Genomic DNA, 22193 nt, shown 5'->3' with positions numbered 1-22193 from the left:
ACATCCGCAAGAGATGGAACTACCTGCGCAAGAAGGTGAGGTCGATGGCATCTAGGCACAACATTGTGGTGCAGAAGACTGGGGGAGGACCCCCACCAACACCCCCGACTACACCGACTGTGAGGAAAAGGTACTGGCCATCCTGCCTCACTGGACTCACTAGAGGAATAGACTCGAGTAAGTCATCTCCAATTACCCAATATCCACCACACCTGTAATGCATGCACCACCTCACCCCTCCAACTACCACCAGGACCTCACCCTACCCTGTCCCCAATCACTACATCCAGTAACCTTGCATGCCCACAAACCAACCAACAGGCCCACATCCCTCCCCCTGTGCACAGCCACCCACCCCTGAAAGGTATCATAATGGCACTACACCACCCACAATGCACCCCCACATCCCATGCTAAATGCAATGGCAACATCACAAAAGGACCCTGCATGGCCCAACAGTGGAAAACATGCACAAAATAGGCCTGCCCTTTGCACCCCATCCGATTTTGTAAATGTAGCATACATGTCCATCCCCTCCCGCCCCCCCAACAGGCACCACCACCCATGCCACCCTGACGGAAAGGCCAAGGAGTGCCAGCACCCCGCATGGAGACAGAGGCACCCCCCAGGACACTGGAGAGGGAACGCTGGACAGAGAGGAATACCCTGGCCCATCACACAGTCCTGGACTGTCACCATCCAGCAGCCCCACCCAGGACACCACTGACACCCCTACCACCCAGCCACCAACATCAGCATATGGCAAACGACCCCACACCCGTGTATCCAGGCCACAGACTGGTGGAACAGCAGTACAGAGGCCACAGTCTCCACCGACCAACAGGCAGGATGACGATGGCCCCAGTACAAGTGGTACCGCCAGACATGTGCAGGGGACACAGGCACAGGGGGCTGGGCCCAGTGGGAGGGCATCAGTGGCTCAAGGGGGAGGCCAAAGGATGGATGCTGCAGCCCAGGAGGTGATCTCTTAGGTCCTGGGAGCATACCACCATACCAAGGACAGGATGGGCCACATCATGGCCACCCTGGAGCAGAATCAAAGGCTGCAGATAGCACACCACCAAGAGGCCATGTAGCAGTGGAAACAGCTCAGTGCCACCATGGCCACTATTTTAGGGGTGCTGCTGCACCACTTCCCAACCCAGCCTGAGACCCCCACAAACCAGGAAGCCCCTACCACAGACCATGATACAGACCAGCCATCAACATCAGCAGCAGCAACTGAACTGGTGCCACTGTCTAAGGACACACAGGAGGCCAGCACCCTTACCAGTACAGCCCAACACTAGATACTCAAACGGCCCCTCAAACCCAGATATGGCACTGGTACACCTGCCAAGACCAAGGCACCCTCAAAGAGGTGACTCTGACACAAACTGTCTAACAAATGTGCCACTGAACCACCATCCTCACCAGCCAATAGCACCTCAACAACTAGTAAAGTACTGATGGACATATGACCACTGCCACCAATCGCTGAGACCATGTAGCCAGTATGGACACCCACCATCAGCCCACTCCCATCACTGAAAAGAGCACCAATGCATCCCTGACCCCTATTAAAACACATTTACACCAATTTCAATGTCCCCTGTCATCATGTTGAATCAAACCGAAATGTGAATGCATTTGCTAGTGATATTCAGTAATCAGACCTGTATTGCAGGAATTGCACTCCCCACACAATATGGTGTGGAGTAAACAAATGTCTATTAAGTTGTTTATCATGTCACATGGCATTTGAAATTCATGTTACAGTGTAAATGGCTACAGACCCCACACTCCGATACAGAATAAGTCAGACTGAAAGTATGCAGTACAGACAACATCATCAGCAAACAGTACCTCATAGTCACTGGAAGTATAGTTGGATCAGTTGGTCCCTGGAGTGTACATCTTCCCCCTCTTCATCATCACCATCACTCTCATCCCCTCTCAGAGGAAGCAGGTCTGGATATACAGCACCATCCTCCTCCAAGAGGGGGGATAGATTTCCTCACAGCCACATTGTGCAGCATGCAGCAGGCCACCACTATTCTACACACCTTCTCAGGGCCATAGCACAGGTAACCCCCAGAGAGATTGAGGCAACGGAATCCAGCATTCAGGAGACTTGTGCGCTCAATCACCCTCCTAGGATGTCCATGGGCCTCATTGTAATTCCTCTCAGCATCTGTTCTAGGATTCCTCACTGGTGTCAGGAGCCAATGCATGTTTGGATGGCCAGAATCACCTGCAAAAGGGTGCAAATCAAGACTGTAACTAACTACCCTCAGTTGCAGACAGCCTGGCTGTCAGCTATGTACAGAAAAGGTGTCAGACACACTCACCTATGACCCATCCTCTGTCCCCTTGTAGTTGTTCCATCATGTGTGTCACACTGCTGTTCCTCAGCACAAATGAATCATGGACTTATCCAGTGGAACATGGCATTCACATGTGAGATGTACTGGTCTGCCGTACACACCACTTGAATGTTCATGGAGTGGAAGTTCTTCCTGTTTCTGTACACCTGTTCACTTACTCTTGGGGGGATGAGAGCTATGTGGGTGACATCGATGGTACCTATCACATGGGGAATGTTGTCAAAGGCATAAAAGTCTGACTTGATGGCAGGTAGTTCAGCACTTTGGGGAAACCTCACATATGACTGCAGGTGTTGTACAAATGCATCCAGGAATTTTGACAGGATAAGGCAAAACACAGGTTGTGAAAACCCTGCACCCATGCCCACTGTCACCTGAAATGAGCCCGTGGCCAGGAAATGGTGTACAGAGAGCACTTGCACTTCACTAGGGATGGCATGCTGATTCCGATTAGCCGGTCTCAGTACTGGATCCAGTAATGCACAAAGTTCATGAATAGTAGCATGAGTGAGTCTGTAATTGATAATGATGTGACATTCCACCATGGTCTCCAAATCAACAAGTGGTCTGTACACAGATGGGGCCCTCCCTCGCCAAATGCGTCTGTACCTAGGAGGAGTGGAGAACACATGTGAGGGACACAAATTCATTAGCGCAACATGTTGTGTATTCAACACTGCTGTCAAACATTTAGGTGACACATAATCATTGTAGGATGTTAAACTGGAGTGACATGCACTTAACTGATAAATCTGGACTGTTGTGGTGAGCAAATAGTCTTTTGAGCATGTGTTTGAGGGCTGGGGTCCATAGGGCCTGTATGGGGTCCATGACCAAATAATAACTGCGCAGTAGTTTCCAAAATGTCAGCCCCCCTCATCCAGATATGTATCAGTGGAAATTACCTCATACTCCTAGCGGTTGTCGTAATGGCTTTAGGCGGTGTTCACCACCGTGCATCCATTCATTGGTTAACATGGGTGTCAATAGGGAATATGGGCCTATCATGATCGCCGCCGGCGGTGACGGTGCACACCGCCGCGGAGCGTACGCCATTTTGTCACCGTAGGTTCACTTGACTCCTGGATTCCCTGCATGCAAGTACTCCACTGAGTGTGCTGCTGTGTCCTTCACCACAGAGGAGCTGGAGAAGCTGGTGGACGGGATCCTGTATGCCAAGTTATATGGGCAACCCGAGGTGCAGGTGAGTAGGCGGATAGGGTGCATGGATGTGTGTGATGGTGGTGGATGGCTGTATGCATGTGAGCACAATTTTTAACTTCACAGCTGTTTAATGCATGACATTCAGCATGAGTGAGGTGCTGGAATGCTGTTTTAAGTGTCTGTCACATAGGGGACTTATGGCCAGCGGTATCAAAGGTGCATTTTCCGACCTCAGTGTTTTTTTTCTGTGTGTCCCCCTCAGGTCAGCGCCCATCAGAAGAGGGGACTCTGGCAGGCCATCGCCAAGGAGGTGCGGACCCTGGGGGTCTTCAACCGGCGGAGCACCCACTGCAGGAAGTGGTCGGAGGACCTGCGGTGCTGGGCGAGGAAGACCTACGAGGCCCAGCTGGGGAAGTCCTCCCAACGAGGAAGGGGTGCCCGTCGGGCACTGACCCCCCTAATGCACTGCATTCTGGTGGTGGCATATCCAGACTTGGATGGGCACTTGAAGGCTGCATAGCAGACACAAGGGGGAGCGTACCAAGACCATATAATGCCTCCTTGATGGATGTCTGAGGGTGCTGTAGTATGTATGCTGTGTAGAGGCAGGGACTCTGAGTGATGTCATTTAGCATTATGGACCCCATGGGCAGTTAGATGATAAGGGGCAGGTCTGCAGTTCTTTAGGTCCTTCTGTAATGTGGAAGATAGTTGTATACTAGGGTTGTGGCCAGTAGTCATGGGCATTGCTATGAGTATAGCTGTAGGTGCTGCATTTTGGTGTATTAGCTGGGTGAGGGTATGGGTAAACCAGATATGTACATAAATTCAGATGTTAATATTCTCTCTCCTGTTTTGTCTCCCCACCCCTGTACTCTTGTGTTGTCTGTGTACATCAGCATCACCTGGCGAGGGAGCAGTGGCACCGGCGAGTGGGGATGCAGCGGCCCACGGTTCCATGGAGGTAGAGTCTACCGACGCCAAGGGGACCAGTGGGTTGGAGGGTGATGGGAGTACCATGGGGAGGCAACTACCACTGGAGGTAGTGACTCTGATACCTCCTCCGATGGGAGCCCCCTGGTGGTGGCAGACCCTAGTGGGCCCACCCAATCTTTGCCATCTTCCGCCACCCCCCATTCCATCACCGCCCTCCCAGTTGCTCCCCACCCAGTTGCCCATGCCCACTCACCCAGAAGGGTGGGTGTCTCCTTCGCCCCAGGCACCTCATCCGCTGCCCCAGTCAGCCCTGCTGCTCTCACCTGACCTCCAGAGGACCATCTCTGTAGGGCAGACAACCATTGTGAATGCCATCCAGGGGCTAGCATCCCAGATGCAGCAGTGCAATGTATACCTGGAAGGCATTCAGTGGGCCATATCTGGCCTACAGAGATCTTTTCAGGCTATGGCCTCCTCTTTGACGGCAGCCAGTGTTCCTGGTCTTTCCGTCCCCCCTCCAACCACCTCTACCCCTTCCAGCACCCCACTCCCTTCAACTATCCCAAGCACACGTTTAGACAGCCATGCACACACCTCAAAACACAAGAAGCACACACAGAAACACAAGCACCACACTTCCCATCACAGGCATACACACAGATACATACAAAGGCAGACACAACAACATCCACTTCCCCCACTGTGTCCACCTCTTCCACCTCCCTGTCTGTCACCTCTACATGCACACTCACAAGCACTGCACCCTCATTCACTGTTGCTGACCCCATTCTTGAGGTCACCACAACATCAGACATCCAGGCATGCACCCCAGACACCACACCTGCACTCACCACAACGACTTTGAATAACACTTGCACCACACTCACCAAACTTGCAGACACCCAAACAACATCCATTTACACTGGCAGCCTGTTTTGTCCCACTGTGTCCACCCCCCTCCTACCATTACACTCAGACGTTCCCAGACACCCACCCAACACACATCCACCACACCTCAGCATATTGTACAGGCACCTGCATCCACGTCACACACACCTACACCTATTACAACCACTCCCTCTACCTCCACTCCCACCCCTTCCTCCAGGTCCACCCGACTGCCCCTAAGAAACTTTTCCTATCCCTTGTAGATCTTTCTGAACCCACTGGCCCACCCCGTCTCGTTCCTAAACGTGCACACCTCCTTGTCCTGTCCACTCCTTCCACGTCCAAGTCCGCCCCTGTCCGCCCTTCCCATTCCTGTGCCCCTTCCCCAGTGAGCAAGAGGCCCCGTGGTGGCCCTGGACCATCTTCCATCCCCTGGTCCAAGCCCGCTCCGCCACCTTCCAAAACAAAACCGAAGCCCCATCCACCTCCCAAACAGAAGCCCAAACCCCTCCCCTCCTAAACGTAAGTCCAAAATCCCACTACCTCCTGCCCCTGTTCCCGCCCCTTTTATGGAGGAGTACCATGTGCACATGTGGGAGTCAAGTTCGGGCCATTTGGGCCCACCAGCCTTTTTGATATGGACTGGCCAATGGCCTCATTTGGACATTCTGTTGCTCTTGGAGCTTTAATAAAGTTTGTGTGCCCAGTGTTGGTGTTGGCACACTCTGGATCCGCGGCTCCTCATTTCATTGGGGGGGGGGTGTTGGGCGGGCACATGTGGGTACTTTGGGCAGGTTGTCTTGGGCTTGTGTCGAGTAAGTACCTCTTGCTCAGGTGTGTTTGGCTTGTGATGTTGTGAGGGGTTGTGGGGGCGTTGTGGGGTGGGTGGAGTGGGTGGGTGGGCATGTAACTGCCCTTTCTTCCCTTGTTTAGTAGGTTGAGGTACTTACCGTCGTCGTCTTTGTCGGCGGTCACAGTCGTAGAGGTATATGGCAAGGAGCAGCACTGGCATGATTTCCAACTCTCTCTCCATGTCTGCTTCAGCATGTTGTGTGGGCCTCCGGTGAGTGTTTCCTTTTATTTGATTCGTTTCTGCCTGGCTTTGAGTGGCAGTGGTTCCCGCCCCGGAACTGACGGCGGTCTTTTGCTTCATTATTTGTTGGGTGGGTTGGGCCTTTCCGTCGGCCTGTGGGCGGCCTCTTCCGTTGTTGTCAACACTCCTCTGCTGGCGGTGAGTGGTGTGCAGGCTGCCTGTTTATTATTTGGCGGGCCAGACTGCCATCCTGTTGGCAGTAATTACTGCCACCGCCGGCGGTGCGGTCTTTCCTGCTGTGTTCATAATGAGGGCCTAAGTCTTAATGTTTTTTTCGACTTTCAATTAATGTTTTATGAAGCACTTTAAAGTCCTTCCAATTAAACAAATGGATGTTTTTGTCTGCTATAAATATGGCACAGTGTCCACAGGCCACTGGGAGCACGATGCTTGCTGTTTGTAAATATGACACTTGGAAATAGGGGAAAATTGAAATTATGAGTTTTATGGAATTCCTACAAACAGAAAGTTACTTTTGCAGTTAAATTTTCTCCCATTCCAAAGCATCACCTTTACACACAGATAGCATCTTGCTCCCAGAGGCTAATAGACACGTGTCATATTTATAACTGAAAACTACAGCCATTATTTTAAGTGGGAGAAATTTAAAGGGCAGAAATGTTTTCCATATTATGGACATTTTTGCAGAACATATTTCTGCACTTTGATTTTTTTCCCATTTAAAAAATATGGCTGTATGTTTGTGTTATACATGTAACAGAGCTACATATAGCGAATGGTGCCACAAGTTTATACGACACAGGTTCTCAGTCACCTATACACATAGATCCCATTCATGTTCATACATCCCCAAAGACAACACTCTCACTGAAACACATGGGAGCCCTGTCATAGTGCCCCTAGCCAAAGTATTTTGTTCAGACCATAGTATCTGGCTCTATGGACGCTAGGCTTAAAGTCAATGAAGCTAGGTTGGAAGGTGTCTAATAACAATGCGTGAGTTGCTTAGCCTTCAGTAGCTTACAATAATTTTCACCAAACAGAAGTAGCTCTCACTACAGAAAAGGCTACAGACCCCTGTTTTAGATGTTGCTTAAGAACAGGTCCATGAAGAATATGAGCAATGGTGTGTGTTTGATTTTGAGTCAGGGCATCTCATACGCTTGGAGCATACAGGAGAAGGCTTTGTGACTAGTCTTCCTGAATTTCCTGGTCTCTAGTATGATAGTGATTCTTGTGAAAGTATTATAGATGGCTTGATTTTGAATGCCAGGTGTCGTAGTGTGCTGCTGTTGCTGTCTTTTAGTTGATGCACCAGGCTTAAAAGGTAATGTAGGTGGGTAGCTGAAACACTGGAGATGTTGTTTGTCTAAATAACTATCCAAGTGCCCCCCTTTGTGTTTTAGCACACTCATCCACAATGTCCCATTCCTCACTATTCCACTAGAAGGAGTTTTGCCAATGTAGTCTACTACTGATTTTGAAAAATACTTTTTTACCCTACACTTTTAAAGATTATTTGGGCACACCATCAAATCTATAACAAACTATACATGAATACTGTCCTGATGTCCAACTTAATATGAAAAATGTCCTCCTTTACTTTAACAAAATAGACAAGTGGGAATAACATCAGATTTTCAGTATCTTCTGTTAATTAATCTACAAGGTAGAAGTGCTTTTGAATGCACAATTTTGTTCATTTCTAGAGAATGAAACCTGGGGCGAGGGCAAAGTGCCTCTCAAAAGCTACACCCTATTTAAAATTGTAGCACCTCCCCGAAATTGTTGATTAAAGTTGCACACCTGTGCGGAGAGGATTATGAGTTTGAGGAGACCAATAATGACTATAGGTGAAAGCGGTGGTCTTACTATGTGGCACGGGGAGAAATTTAAATAGAGGAACACCCACAAAGAGACACGGAGAGAGAGTGAAGGGTCATCTTCCATGAGATGACATCTAGCATGGAGCTACTTACCTTCATTGCCGGGATTCAGCGGTGATTGGAAAACAAAAATAATCTATGGAAACAGAACAGAAAATATAATTAGCAAGAATTAATAGAACTAAGCATGCCATGACTTCAGTCTCATGGTGATTTATTTTTGAGAAATGCCCTAGTTCAGTGGTTCCCAACCTTTTGACTTCGGTGGACCCCCACGTTGTCAATACTGGAACCCGGGGACCACAATTGAATCATTATTGGAATCCAGGGAACTCCACTGAGTCATTACATAAGGCTGGGGACCTAAACTGTTAATATTATTTAATTTTCCCAGCAGTCACGGACCCCCTGAGGAGCCTATGCAGACCCCCAGAGGTCCCTGGATCGCAGGTTGGGAACTACTGCACTAGTGTATAGGAATCATCGACACAGAAATGTCTGTATACCTGTGAGGTTGCGTGGGATTGTGTTAGTGGCAGCAAAGCACTATACAAAATGGTAATTAAGGTGACTTTACATTGTTTGTGAATAATGTGTTACATTTGTACAGAGACGAAATGGTTAATAACGCGAAGGGGTCACTTATTAAGGCACATGATGTCCAGCTCTATTCTTGACAACTTTACCTAACTCAATTAGTTAAGCCCAGTTAAAAATGGACACGTGGAGGATTTGATGGTTTGGGCAATTTAAGAAGGGTTTCAGCAGATTAGAAATGATGCCATATTAAAGATACCACATCCCCAACTAATTAAGAATTCATTATTTGAATTTATTGAATGGTTGCAGAAATCTATCTTAATACAAATAAAAAAGCGGACAAAATACAGCATTAAACTGATTTAAAATAGAAAAACAAAAATGCCTCATATCTAGTGTCAAGTTTATTGCAACTCTCACACTTAACACTCCTGGGCCTCAGAACAGAATCTAAATACGAAATTAATCAGGGGTAAGCTGACATGCATGAATAAAATTCCTTATAATTTTTCTAACCGCTCCATATTATATTTTATCATGCTGCTCAATAGCTGCTTATCATTGCAATAGAAGAAAACAGACTGAACAAGAACTCTTCATATACCCATTTTAAAAGAAGACGTTTTAGAGTATCCTACACTCTGTTAGAAATACAGGGCAATAGCAGAAGACATTAGTGATAGGGGAAACGGGATTTTCTTTTTGTAAGGAAAAAAATATAATGCTCCCCTTGCCATGACGAGGGGGTGGGGCATTATAATGTTTTTATTATTCCTTACCACCAGCATATAAGTCACCTCCTCAGGCTTTAAGGGTTGAAATAAATATGCAATGAGTACTTCAGAGTCCTTTATTTACAACACATGGCTTTAAGATACTTCCAAAATGTCCATAGAATAATTGATTGGCAACCAAGTGGGCTTGATACTGGAAATTCAACATTTATGTAGTGCCTGGTTGAAGCAAATGTGTAGTACACTTGCTTAGCAAGGGTGCAGAGAACTATGAGGAATGTTTACTTGAATATCGAAGAGGACATCCTTTTCCCAAGAGATACAAGAGTTTGTGGGCTGTTGAGAATCATACTTTACTGCCAGTGCCCTGCTTAGCTAGAAGGCACTCAGCACAGTGATCTCAAAGTACTGCTTTCCTCCACATGGACTATACTTAACAGTAAGCAATAACACCAGCCTGCTTCCTGACACTCTCAACCCTTTGCCAGATACTAAAATCTTGATTAGAGACAAAAAATGGAGCAGTATAACAAATTGGAGTATTAGTTGACAGGGTAAGAACCCACTTCAACAAAATATGTGTAAAGTATTTATGCTGCACTCAAACAGTAATAAAGTGAAAACACAACACAAGAAAAATCCCAAACCATTTTAGAAAAATAGAGTACATTTTAATAAATACAATGACACCAAACTGACAAAAAAATAATAAGTTGAAACGGAGATATGATTATTTAAAGTTTGAATTGAAAGTAGCACCAACCATGGTTATCTGGTTGCACTAGACCTGGTCAAAGTCAAAAGTTATGGCTAACTGCGATGGAGCGCAGGTCGGGTTCAGAACCAGGGCCCTCCCAGTGGTAAGTTTACCTTCTGACTTAGAAAGTTTTATGGAGAAAAGTGGTCCTCGATGTGGCAAGCTGCAAGCTGGATCCAAAGTGGGGCTTGACGATGGCGGATTGCTGAAGAGAGGGCTCCTGGTGCAGTTGTCAACAAAGGCAGGAAAACTTTGAGCAGGTGAAGTATGGAGGAAGGCATTGATGTTGATCGTCTATGGTATGGCATCAGTCCCATGGAAGCCTTCTAAATTTTGAATTAAGGACTTTTCTGGATGTCTCCTTTACCAGGACAAACCAGCAAGCTGAGGCCAACTGGTGATTCAATGGCTGACACGTCGAATGGCAGTCTCATTCTTCGTCGGTTCTCCAGGCCGAAAGTTGATAACAAGTTTTTAAGTCACAGCTCTTGCAGTTTGGGGACAAGAGGAGTACAGACTAACACCAGCCAAGGGTCCAGGACCTGGGGGAACACCACTTGGGGCTTAAGACTGAATTCAAAAGAAGCCAGCTGCAGGGTCCAGGACACATTCAGTTGGTACTGAAGGTGGCAGTGGCAGGGAAAGAGTCTCTGGAACCTTGTTGTGTCCATGTAGCTCATTGAGGCGGTGAGGTAACTGACCTGTGGAGCCACTTCTGGGATCCTGAATTCAAATCAAGCAGGTCTAGTCCTCTGTCAGGTCTCAGGCAGCAGAGCAATCCATCTGTTGAAGACAGGAGTCCCAGTATAATAAAAGAGGATTATATGTAGAGGCAGCACAGCAGTACGTCCACAAGTTAGACAGCTCTGATCCAACTGCATAATGCACTACAAAGCATAATAAGGCATGTACAAAGAATGTACGCAAATGCATGCTAATAATACAACACATCGTCCCTCCTAAACAAAACAAAAAGAAAACAAAACTAAATTAACCTATATAAACAGAAAATACTAACAAGGAAAATACAATGAAAAACAACAATTCCTATTTGATAAAATCTTTAAATTTCCCAGGTGGTGTCTGACCCTGCCTGTTTCTTTGAATCTAGAACCTACAGACTCAGAATCCTTAGTACTTACACAATGATGACCATTCTGTACCTTCTTGTCGAACTTCACCAGAAAACCATTAGTCTCACCCTCTGCCTCCTCATCTTCTCTCCTGTCATTCCCCTTCAAACTCCTACCATTACATTTTGCAAATCGTTTTGCATTCCATACTTTCCCATCTTAGGTAATCACACAATTAGTAAACACTTTCTGTACTTTCATCCCTTTACTAAACCTGGACAGTCCTTTATTAGTAAAACCAGGTTGCATATTCTCACCCAGTCTCCCACATTTATATTGTGTGGCCTGACCTTCCATTTGGCATCATACCACTCCTTAGATTTGTTTTGTTTCCTCCTCCTGACCCTTTCCGCAACATCTTTCACTCTACATTTCTCTACCACTTCTCCTTAAAGCACCAGGGACAAAAGCAAGAGGCAGGTTCTCTACCTTTCAACAATTTAAACAGACTAACCTCAGTAGTGGTGTGGGGTGTTATGCAGTACATCCATAACCTCTCCCTCAAAATATTCTTCCAATCACATCCTTGATGGTGTGCCTCTACCACATATTCTTTCAACTCACGGTTGAATCTCTCCACTTGAGCATTTTTGTGTGGTTCATGCAATGCAGTGGTTACATGTTTGATGTTGCAATGCCTGAGAAAGGACTCAATTTATCCACTAGTGAGTTGAACCCCAATGTATGTGATCAACACAGATGGACACCAAACACTTCTTTGAAAAATTCAACCACTGCACCCTGGCCATTTTGAATGATAATGTATCAAAATTAGCGCAAACTGAGTGTCCACAGGGAGAAAATTGAAGGGACCAGATATGTCAAAAGCCACCCTTTGTCATGGCAACTCCAGCCACTCACTACTTCTAGGTGGGGGTGTATTGCCTTTCAACATTTTCACACTTCCCTACCTTGAACAATAAATCACCTTCAATTTCCAATTCTTCTGCTACACTGTATATGGTTAACAACTCAGGTTTGACTTCACTCCTCTTGGGCAACCCCTTTACAACACACTTCTTAGTAGCTTGCCAAAACGCTTCTGAAATCTCTTCAAAATCCTTGGTAATAACATCCTTAATGGTGGCAATAATATCACATTCTCCCTTGTCAGCTATGTCATCCTGAGTGCATGACAGCCATGAGAGGAAATCAGCTGTCACATTTCTCTTTCCAGGAACATACTCAGTTCTAAAACTATACTCCTGTAGTCTTGAGGTGAGCCTTGCAATGTGTGCCGTTGAATTCCATGCCCCTCCAGGAGACAAAATATTCACTTACGGCTTATGATCTCTCTTCAAAATAAACTCACTATCCCGTTAAGAGTTTCTAAAGTGATCAATAGTCCAAACAGAGGCAACAAGTTCTCTCTCAATCACTGCATACCTGCATTCCATCTCATTAAAAGTGCGGGAGACAAATGCAATGTTCCACTCTTCTCTACCGCAGCTTTGAGACAGAATACCACCCACACCATACAGAACATGCATCTACCATGATAACACAGTCTTTCGTAATACCGAATGGTCTCAGTATGGGAGCTCTCACAATTTCTTGTTTAATATTCTCAAACACCTCGTTCTTCCGGTTTGCCTACACAAATTATGTTGCAGCAAATCTCTCAAAGGTTCCATTTTGTTTGCAAAATCTTCTAAAAACTTGCTGTTGTATTCACACATACCAGCAAAGCAACTCTTCTCTGGTAGTGGGTGCAGGAGTATTCACAATTGCTTCCACATTGGACCTCTTTGGTTCAACCCCAACTCCAGACAGGACGTGCCTCAGATATTCTACCGATATTTTGAACAATTTACACTTGTGACTCTTGAATGTAAACTATGTTTCTCCAACCTGGTTCACACTTCCATCGTGTTGCACGTGCTCATCTTTACTTTTAGAAAATATCGGAATGTCATCTTGAAAACATTTCACATATTTATCAACGTCTCTAAAAATGTGGAACATTACTCTCTGAAACACAGAGGCTGAAGATGCCAGACCGAACAGCATCCTAGTAAATTGATACAACCCTTGTGGGGTGAGCAAATCGTTTAATTTTTCTGATTCTTCAGCCAACTCAATTTGGTGGTAAACTGTCCTAAGGTCAAAAGTGGGGAAAATCTTCGCCTAGCATAGAAACCACCTCAGTAATGTGGGTGAGGGATGACAGTCAATTATCCACACATACGTGTAACTTTTGATCAGCCTTGCGAGCCAAAACGATGGAGAAACCCACTCAGCTGACACAATCTCCTCGATATTCACCTCTTTGACTAGCTTGTTCAACATATCTCTTAACTCATCTCTCACGTCGATGGGCACACATCTCAACGTTTGCTTCACATGTACAGCATTACTTCTCAAGCTGATTTTGTGCTTAAAATCCTTTAATTTCCCCAACTCCTCTGAGAAAACTTTCCCAAAACGTGTTTTAATGCAGTGTTCCCCTTTTTCATCTCCAATAAACAATACTTGTTCATCAAGAATTTCTTCACACAATAATACAGGTTCCTTGCTACGGGGATTTAACATTATGCCCAACCTTCACTGGTCTCTTCATCCCAACACATTCACACCCTTCACAGCAACATAGAGCTTGATTTCAGCACTTCTCCCTTTAAACACTATCTTCACAGACACATACCCATCCATTTTGTAGGAAAGTACCATCTTGCCTGGCATGTTACCCCCATTTTTACTGTATGTATGTTTGTTTTTGCCTGTGTCACTGGGATCCTGCTAGCCAGGACCCCAGTGCTCATAAAGTATGCCCTGTATGTGTTCCCTGTGTGGTGCCTAACTGTATCACTGAGACTCTGCTAATCAGAACCTCAGTGTTTATGCTCTCTCTGCTTTTAAAATTGTCACTGCAGGCTGGTGACTAATTTTACCAATTCTGATTGGCACACTGGAACACCCTTATAATTCCCTAATATATGGTACCTAGGTACCCAGGGTATTGGGGTTCCAGGAGATCCCTATGGGCTGCAGCATTTCTTTTGCCACCCATAGGGAGCTCAGACAATTCTTACACAGGACTGCCACTGCAGCCTGATTGAAATAACATACACGTTATTTCACAGCCATTTACCACTGCACTTAAGTAACTTATAAGTCACCTATATGTCTAACCTTTACCTGGTAAAGGTCGGGTGCTAAGTTACTTAGTGTGTGGGGACCCTGGCACTAACCAAGGTGCCCCCACATTGTTCAGGGCAAATTCCCCAGACTTTGTGAGTGCGGGGACACCATTACACGCATGCACTATACATATGTATAGCGTCACAATGGTAACTCCGAACATGGCCATGTAACATGTCTAAGATCATGGAATTGTCACCCCAATGCCAATGGCATTGGGGTGACAATTCCATGATCCCCCGAGTCTCTAGCTCAGACCTGGGTACTGCCAAACTACCTTTCCCGGGGTTTCACTGCAGCTGCTGCCAACCCCTCAGACAGGTTTCTGCCCTCCTGGGGTCCAGCCAGGCTTGGCCCAGGAAGGCAGAACAAAGGACTTCCTCAGAGAGAGGGTGTTACACCCTCTTCCTTTGGAAAAAGGTGTCAGGGCTGGGGAGGAGTAGCCTCCCCCAGCCTCTAGAAATGCTTTGATGGGCACAGATGGTGCCCATCTCTGCATAAGCCAGTCTACACCGGTTCAGGGATCCCCCAGCCCTGCTCTGGCGCAAAACTGGACAAAGGAAGGGGGAGTGACCACTCCTCTGACCTGCACCTCCCCTGGGAGGTGCCTAGAGCACCTCTAGTGTGCTCCGGACCTCTGCCATCTTGGAAACAGAGGTGCTGCTGGCACACTGGACTGCTCTGAGTGGCCAGTGCCAGCAGGTGACGTCAGAGACTCCTTCTGATAGGCTCCTTCAGGTGTTGCTAGCCTATCCTCTCTCCTAATTAGCCAAACCTCCTTTTCTGGCTATTTAGGGTCTCTGCTTTGGGGAATTCTTTAGATAACGAATGCAAGCGCTCATCAGAGTTCCTCTGCATCTCTCTCTTCACCTTCTGCCAAGGAATCGACTGCTGACCGCGCTGGAAGCCTGCAAAACTGCAACAAAGTAGCAAAGACGACTACTGCGACCTTGTAACGCTGATCCTGCCGCCTTCTCGACTGTTTTCCTGGTGGTGCATGCTGTGGGGGTAGTCTGCCTCCTCTCTGCACTAGAAGCTCCGAAGAAATCTCCTGTGGGTCGACGGAATCTTCCCCCTGCAACCGCAGGCACCAAAGAACTGCATCACCGGTCCTCTGGGTCTCCTCTCAGCACGACGAGCGAGGTCCCTTGAACTCAGCAACTCTGTCCAAGTGACTCCAACAGTCCAGTGACTCTTCAGTCCAAGTTTGGTGGAGGTAAGTCCTTGCCTCCCCACGCTAGACTGCATTGCTGGGAACTGCGTGTTTTGCAGCTACTCCGGCTCCTGTGCACTCTTCCAGGATTTCCCTTGTGCACAGTCAAGCCTGGGTCCCCGGCACTCTAACCTGCAGAGCACGACCTCCTGAGTTGTCCTCCGGCGTCGTGGGACCCTCTTTTGTGACTTCGGGTGAGCTCTGATTCACTCCACTTCGTAGTGCCTGTTCCAGCACTTCTGCAGGTGCTGCTTGCTTCTGAGAGGGCTCCTTGTCTTGCTGGGCGCCCCTCAGTCCCCTCACGCAATTGGCGACATCCTGGTCCCTCCTGGGCCACAGCAGCATCCAAAACCCTAACCGCGACCCTTGCAGCTAGCAAGGCTTGTTTGCGGTCTTTCTGCACGGAAACACCTCTGCACAACTCTTCACGACGTGGGACATCCATCCTCCAAAGGGGAAGTTTCTAGCCCTTGTCGTTCTTGCAGAATCCACGGCTTCTACCATCTGGTGGCAGCTTCATTGCACCCACAGCTGGCATTTCCTGGGCATCTGCCCACTTCCGACTTGATCGTGACTTTTGGACTTGGTCCCCTTGTTCCACAGGTACTCTCGTCAGGAAATCCATAGTTGTTGCATTGCTGGTGTTGGTCTTCCTTGCAGAATTCCCCTATCACGACTTCTGTGCTCTTTGGGGAACTTAGGTGCACTTTGCACCCACTTTTCAGGGTCTTGGGGTGGGCTATTTTTCTAACCCTCACTGTTTTCTTACAGTCCCAGCGACCCTCTACAAGGTCACATAGGTTTGGGGTCCATTCGTGGTTCGCATTCTACTTCTAGAGTATATGGTTTGTGTTGCCCCTATCCCTATGTGCCCCCATTGCATTCTATTGTGACTATACATTGTTTGCACTGTTTTCTATTGCTATTACTGCATATTTTGGTATTGTGTACATATATCTTGTGTATATTTGCTATCCTCATACTGAGGGTACTCACTGAGATACTTTGGCATATTGTCATAAAAATAAAGTACCTTTATTTTTAGTATATCTTTGTATTGTGTTTTCTTATGATATTGTGCATATGACACTGGTGGTACTGTAGGAGCTTCACTTGTCTCCTAGTTCAGCCTAAGCTGCTCTGCTAAGCTACATTTTCTATCAGCCTAAGCTGCTAAACACCCCTCTACACTAATAAGGGATACCTGGGCCTGGTGCAAGGTGTAAGTACCCCCTTGGTACCCACTACAAGCCAGTCCAGCCTCCTACAGTATCTCACCAGATAACGAATGCAGGAGCTCACCAGAGTTCCTCTGCACTTCCCTCTTTGACTTCTGCCAAGGATTGACCGCTGACTGCTCCAGGATGCCTGCAAAACCGCAACAAAGTAGCAAGAAGACTACCAGCAACATTGTAGCGCCTCATCCTGCCGGCTTTCTCGACTGTTCCCTGGTGGTGCATGCTCTGAGGGCTGTCTGCCTTCACCCTGCACTGGAAGCCAAGAAGAAATCTCCAGTGGGTCGACGGAATATTCCCCCTGCCAACGCAGGCACCAAACTTCTGCATCACCGGTCCTCTGGGTCCCCTCTCATCCTGACGAGCTTGGTCCCTGGAACACAGGAGCTGGGTCCAAGTGTCCCCGACAGTCCAGTGGCCCTTCTGTAGAAATTTGGTGAGGTAAGTCCTTGCCTCCCCACACCAGACAGTAATCCTGTGTACTGCGTGAACCGCAGCTGCTCGGGCTTCTGTGCACTTTTGTAAGACTTCCTTCGTGCACAGCCTAACCCAGGTCCCTAGCACTCTGTCCTGCATTGCCCAACTTGCTGAGTTGGACTCCGACTTCGTGGGACCCTCTTTTGTTGTGCTGAGTCGTCGTGCTCAGATCTTCTGAACGCCTGTTCAGGTGCTTCTGCGGGTGCTGCCTGCTTTTGCGTAAGCTCTCCGTGTTGCTGAGCGCCCCCTCTACCTGCTGGTCCTTCCTGGGCCCTTGCAGCACCCAAAACCTTCAACCACGACTCTTGAAGCCAGTAAGGCTTGTTTGCAGTCTTTTTGCGTGGAAACAAGTCTGCATCCTCCAACACGCTATGTGACATCTTCTGACCAAAGGAGAAGTTCCTGGCACCTTCCGTTGTTGCAGAATCTTCGGCTTCTTCCACCCGGAGGCAGCCCTTTTGCACCTTCATCCGGGGTTTAGTGGGCTCCTACCCGTCTAGACACTTGCGTGACTCTTGGACTTGGTCCCCTTCTTTTACAGGTCCTCAGGTCCAGGAATCTGTCTTCAGTGCTTTGCGGTCAGTTGTTGTCCTTGCAGAATCCCCTATCTCTACTTTACTGTCTTTCTAGGGTAGTAGGGTAACTTTACTCCTACTTTTCAGGATCTTGGGGTGGGGTATCTTGGACACCCTTAGTGTTTTCCTACACTCCCAGCGACCCTCTACGCACTACACTAGGCCTGGGGTCCATTCGTGGTTCACATTCCACTTTTGGAGTATATGGTTTGTGTTGCCCCTAGGCCTAATTCTTACCTATTGCATTTTATTGTGTTCTACAGTGTTTGCACTACTTTTCTAACTGTACTTACCTCCTAAGGGAGTATATCCTCTGAGATACTTTTGGCATATTGTCACTAAGATAAAGTACCTTTATTTTTAGTAACTCTGAGTAATGTGTTTTTTTAGGATATAGTGCTAAGTGATATAAATGGTATAGTAGGAGCTTTGCATGTCTCCTAGTTCCGCCTAAGCTGCTCTGCTATAGCTACCTCTATCAGCCTAAGCTGCTAGAACACCTCTAATCTACTAATAAGGGATAACTGGACCTGGCACAAGGTGTAAGTACCACAAGGTACCCGCTATAAGCCGGGCCAGCCTCCTACACATATTAATGGAAAACTCATCAAGTCTTTCCACAATGTTATCAGACTGTTGTAAACATTCTAATTACTAATCTGGCGGTCAGACTCGCGGTGGCAGTCGGACCGCCACCAATGCAGCGGTCTGAGTGTCACATTATGAACACAGCTTTCTTCCTCAGATCTCTTACAGACATGTGCAAAATGACAGCTGACACAATTTTTTGCATTCTTTGTTAATAGCAGGACAACCCGAAGATGATGCCATGTGTGCATTGCTACCACACTATAACACAGTGCAATGTGCAATAATGACTGCATTTACCAAGATACATTGGGGCCAACTTTTTGCTGGAGTGTGAGGCAGTGTGCTCCCTTTTTTTTGCACTGTGTTGAATGACAGCTCCCTTGAGCTAACGGGCTGACGAGCCTTGGTAAGGCACCTGCGCACCAGAGTGGTACATAAACCTGAGAAGATGTTTGGTGGAATTTCAAGCAACCCCACAAAATATGCTGCTCTCTGCTGATGACGGGCAAAACCCAGAAACACGTATCCAGAGATACACAGCACTTGCTGCACCTACTAAGGTGAAAGACTTTGATTACTTTTGTTAATGTGGAAGAATCTGACTGCATTTACCAAGATGCATTGGGGCCAACTTTTTGCTGGAGTGTGAGGCAGTGTGCTCCCTTTTTTTTGCACTATGTCGAATGACGGCTCCTTTGAGCTAACGGGCTGACGAGCCTTGGTGAGGCACCTGCGCACCAGAGTGATACATAAACCTGAGAAGATGTTTGGTGGCATTTCAAGCAACCCCACAAAATATGCTGCTCTCTGCTGATGACGGGCAAAACCCAGAAACACGTGTCCAGAGATACACAGCACTTGCTGCACCTACTAAGGTGAAAGACTTTGATTACTTTTGTTAATGTGAAAGAATCTGACTGCATTTACCAAGATGCATTGGGGCCAACTTTTTGCTGGAGTGTGAGGCAGTGTGCTCCCTTTTTTTTCCACTGTGTCGAATGACGGCTCCCTTGAGCTAACGGGCTGACGAGCCTTGGTGAGGCAGCTGCGCACCAGAGTGGTACATAAACCTGAGAAGACGTTTGGTGGCATTTCAAGCAACCCCACAAAATATGCTGCTCTCTGCTGATGACGGGCGAAACCCAGAAACACGTGTCCAGAGATACACAGCACTTGCTGCACCTACTAAGGTGAAAGACTTTGATTACTTTTGTTAATGTGAAAGAATCTGACTGCATTTACCAAGATGCATTGGGGCCAACTTTTTGCTGGAGTGTGAGGCAGTGTGCTCCCTTTTTTTGCACTGTGTCGAATGACGCCTCCCTTGAGCTAACGGGCTGATGAGCCTTGGTGAGGCACCTGCGCACCAGAGTGGTACATAAACCTGAGAAGACATTTGGTGGCATTTTAAGCAACCCCACAAAATATGCTGCTCTCTGCTGATGACGGGCAAAACCCAGAAACACGTGTCCAGAGATACACAGCACTTGCTGCACCTACTAAGGTGAAAGACTTTGATTACTTTTGTTAATGTGAAAGAATCTGACTGCATTTACCAAGATGCATTGGGGCCAACGTTTTGCTGGAGTGTGAGGCAGTGTGCTCCCTTTTTTTCCCACTGTGTCGAATGACGGCTCCCTTGAGCTAACGGGCTGACGAGCCTTGGTGAGACACCTGCGCACCAGAGTAGTACATAAACCTGAGAAGACGTTTGGTGGCATTTCAAGCAACCCCACAAAATATGCTGCTCTCTGCTGATGACGGGCAAAACCCAGAAACATGTGTCCAGAGATACACAGCACTTGCTGCACCTACTAAGGTGAAAGACTTTGATTACTTTTGTTAATGTGAAAGAATCTGACTGCATTTACCAAGATGCATTGGGGCCAACGTTTTGCTGGAGTGTGAGACAGTATGCTCCCTTTTTTTTGCACTGTGTCGAATGACGGCTCCCTTGAGCTAACGGGCTGACGAACCTTGGTGAGGCACCTGCGCACCAGAGTGCTACATAAACCTGAGAAGACATTTGGTGGCATTTCAAGCAACCCCACAAAATATGCTACTCTCTGCTGATGACGGGCGAAACCCAGAAACATGTGTCCAGAGATACACAGCACTTGCTGCACCTACTAAGGTGAAAGACTTTGATTACTTTTGTTAATGTGAAAGAATCTGACTGCATTTACCAAGATGCATTGGGGCCAACTTTTTGCTGGAGTGTGAAGCAGTGTGCTCCCTTTTTTTTGCACTGTTTGGAATGACGGCTCCCTTGAGCTAACGGGCTGATGAGCCTTGGTGAGGCACCTGCGCACCAGAGTGGTACATAAACCTGAGAAGATGTTTGGTGGCATTTCAAGCAACCCCACAAAATATGCTGCTCTCTGCTGATGACGGGCGAAACCCAGAAAAAAGTGTCCAGAGATACACAGTACTTGCTGCACCTACTAAGGTGAAAGACTTTGATTACTTTTGTTAATGTGAAAGAATCTGACTGCATTTACCAAGATGCATTGGGGCCAACTTTTTGCTGGAGTGTGAGGCAGTGTGCTCCCTTTTTTTATCACTGTGTCGAATGACGGCTCCCTTGAGCTAACGGGCTGACGAGTCTTGGTGAGGCACCTGCGCACCAGAGTGGTACATAAACCTGCGAAGACGTTTGGTGGCATTTCAAGCAACCTCACAAAATATGCTGCCCTCTGCTGATGATGGGCGAAACCCAGAAACACGTGTCCAGAGATACACAGCACTTGCTGCACCTACTAAGGTGAAAGACTTTGATTACTTTTGTTAATGTGAAAGAATCTGACTGCATTTACCAAGATGCATTGGGGCCAACTTTTTGCTGGAGTGTGAGGCAGTGTGCTCCCTTTTTTTTTCACTGTGTCGAATGATGGCTCCCTTGAGCTAACGGGCTGACGAGCCTTGGTGAGGTACCTGCGCACCAGAGTGGTACATAAACCTGAGAAGACGTTTGGTGGCATTTCAAGCAACCCCACAAAATATGCTGCTCTCTGCTGATGACGGGCAAAACCCAGAAACACGTGTCCAGAGATACACAGCACTTGCTGCACCTACTAAGGTGAAAGACTTTCATTACTTTTGTTAATGTGAAAGAATCTGATTACATTTACCAAGATGCATTGGGGCCAACTTTTTGCTGGAGTGTGAGGCAGTGTGCTCCCTTTTTTTTGCACTGTGTCGAATGACGGCTCCCTTGAGCTAACGGGCTGACGAGCCTTGGTGAGGCACCTGCGCACCAGAGTGCTACATAAACCTGAGAAGACATTTGGTGGCATTTCAAGCAACCCCACAAAATATGCTGCTCCCTGCTGATGACGGGCGAAACCCAGAAACACGTGTCCAGAGATACAGAGCACTTGCTGCACCTACTAAGGTGAAAGACTTTGATTACTTTTGTTAATGTGAAAGAATCTGACTGCATTTACCAAGATGCATTGGGGCTAACGTTTTGCTGGAGTGTG

The 22193-nt window shown here is 47.2% G+C and overlaps 1 protein-coding gene across 2 annotated transcripts in view; it reads right to left on the bottom strand.

Moving 5' to 3' along the window:
• LOC138286509 (4-hydroxyphenylpyruvate dioxygenase) overlaps window positions 1-22193 on the bottom strand; it is a 560744-nt gene that overhangs the window by 308842 nt on the left and 229709 nt on the right. For both annotated transcript variants that reach the window (XM_069226859.1, XM_069226860.1), the window contains exon 5: window positions 8409-8451. In XM_069226859.1, the coding sequence (XP_069082960.1) occupies window positions 8409-8451 (43 nt within the window). The remainder of the gene's footprint in view (window positions 1-8408; window positions 8452-22193) is intronic.

The sequence above is a fragment of the Pleurodeles waltl genome, chromosome 3_2 (assembly GCF_031143425.1).
Source record: "Pleurodeles waltl isolate 20211129_DDA chromosome 3_2, aPleWal1.hap1.20221129, whole genome shotgun sequence".
In the NCBI taxonomy this organism is placed as follows: Eukaryota; Metazoa; Chordata; class Amphibia; order Caudata; family Salamandridae; genus Pleurodeles; species Pleurodeles waltl.
The sequence above is the reverse complement of the archived record's forward strand: the minus strand, read 5'-3'. Positions and strand labels throughout refer to the sequence as shown.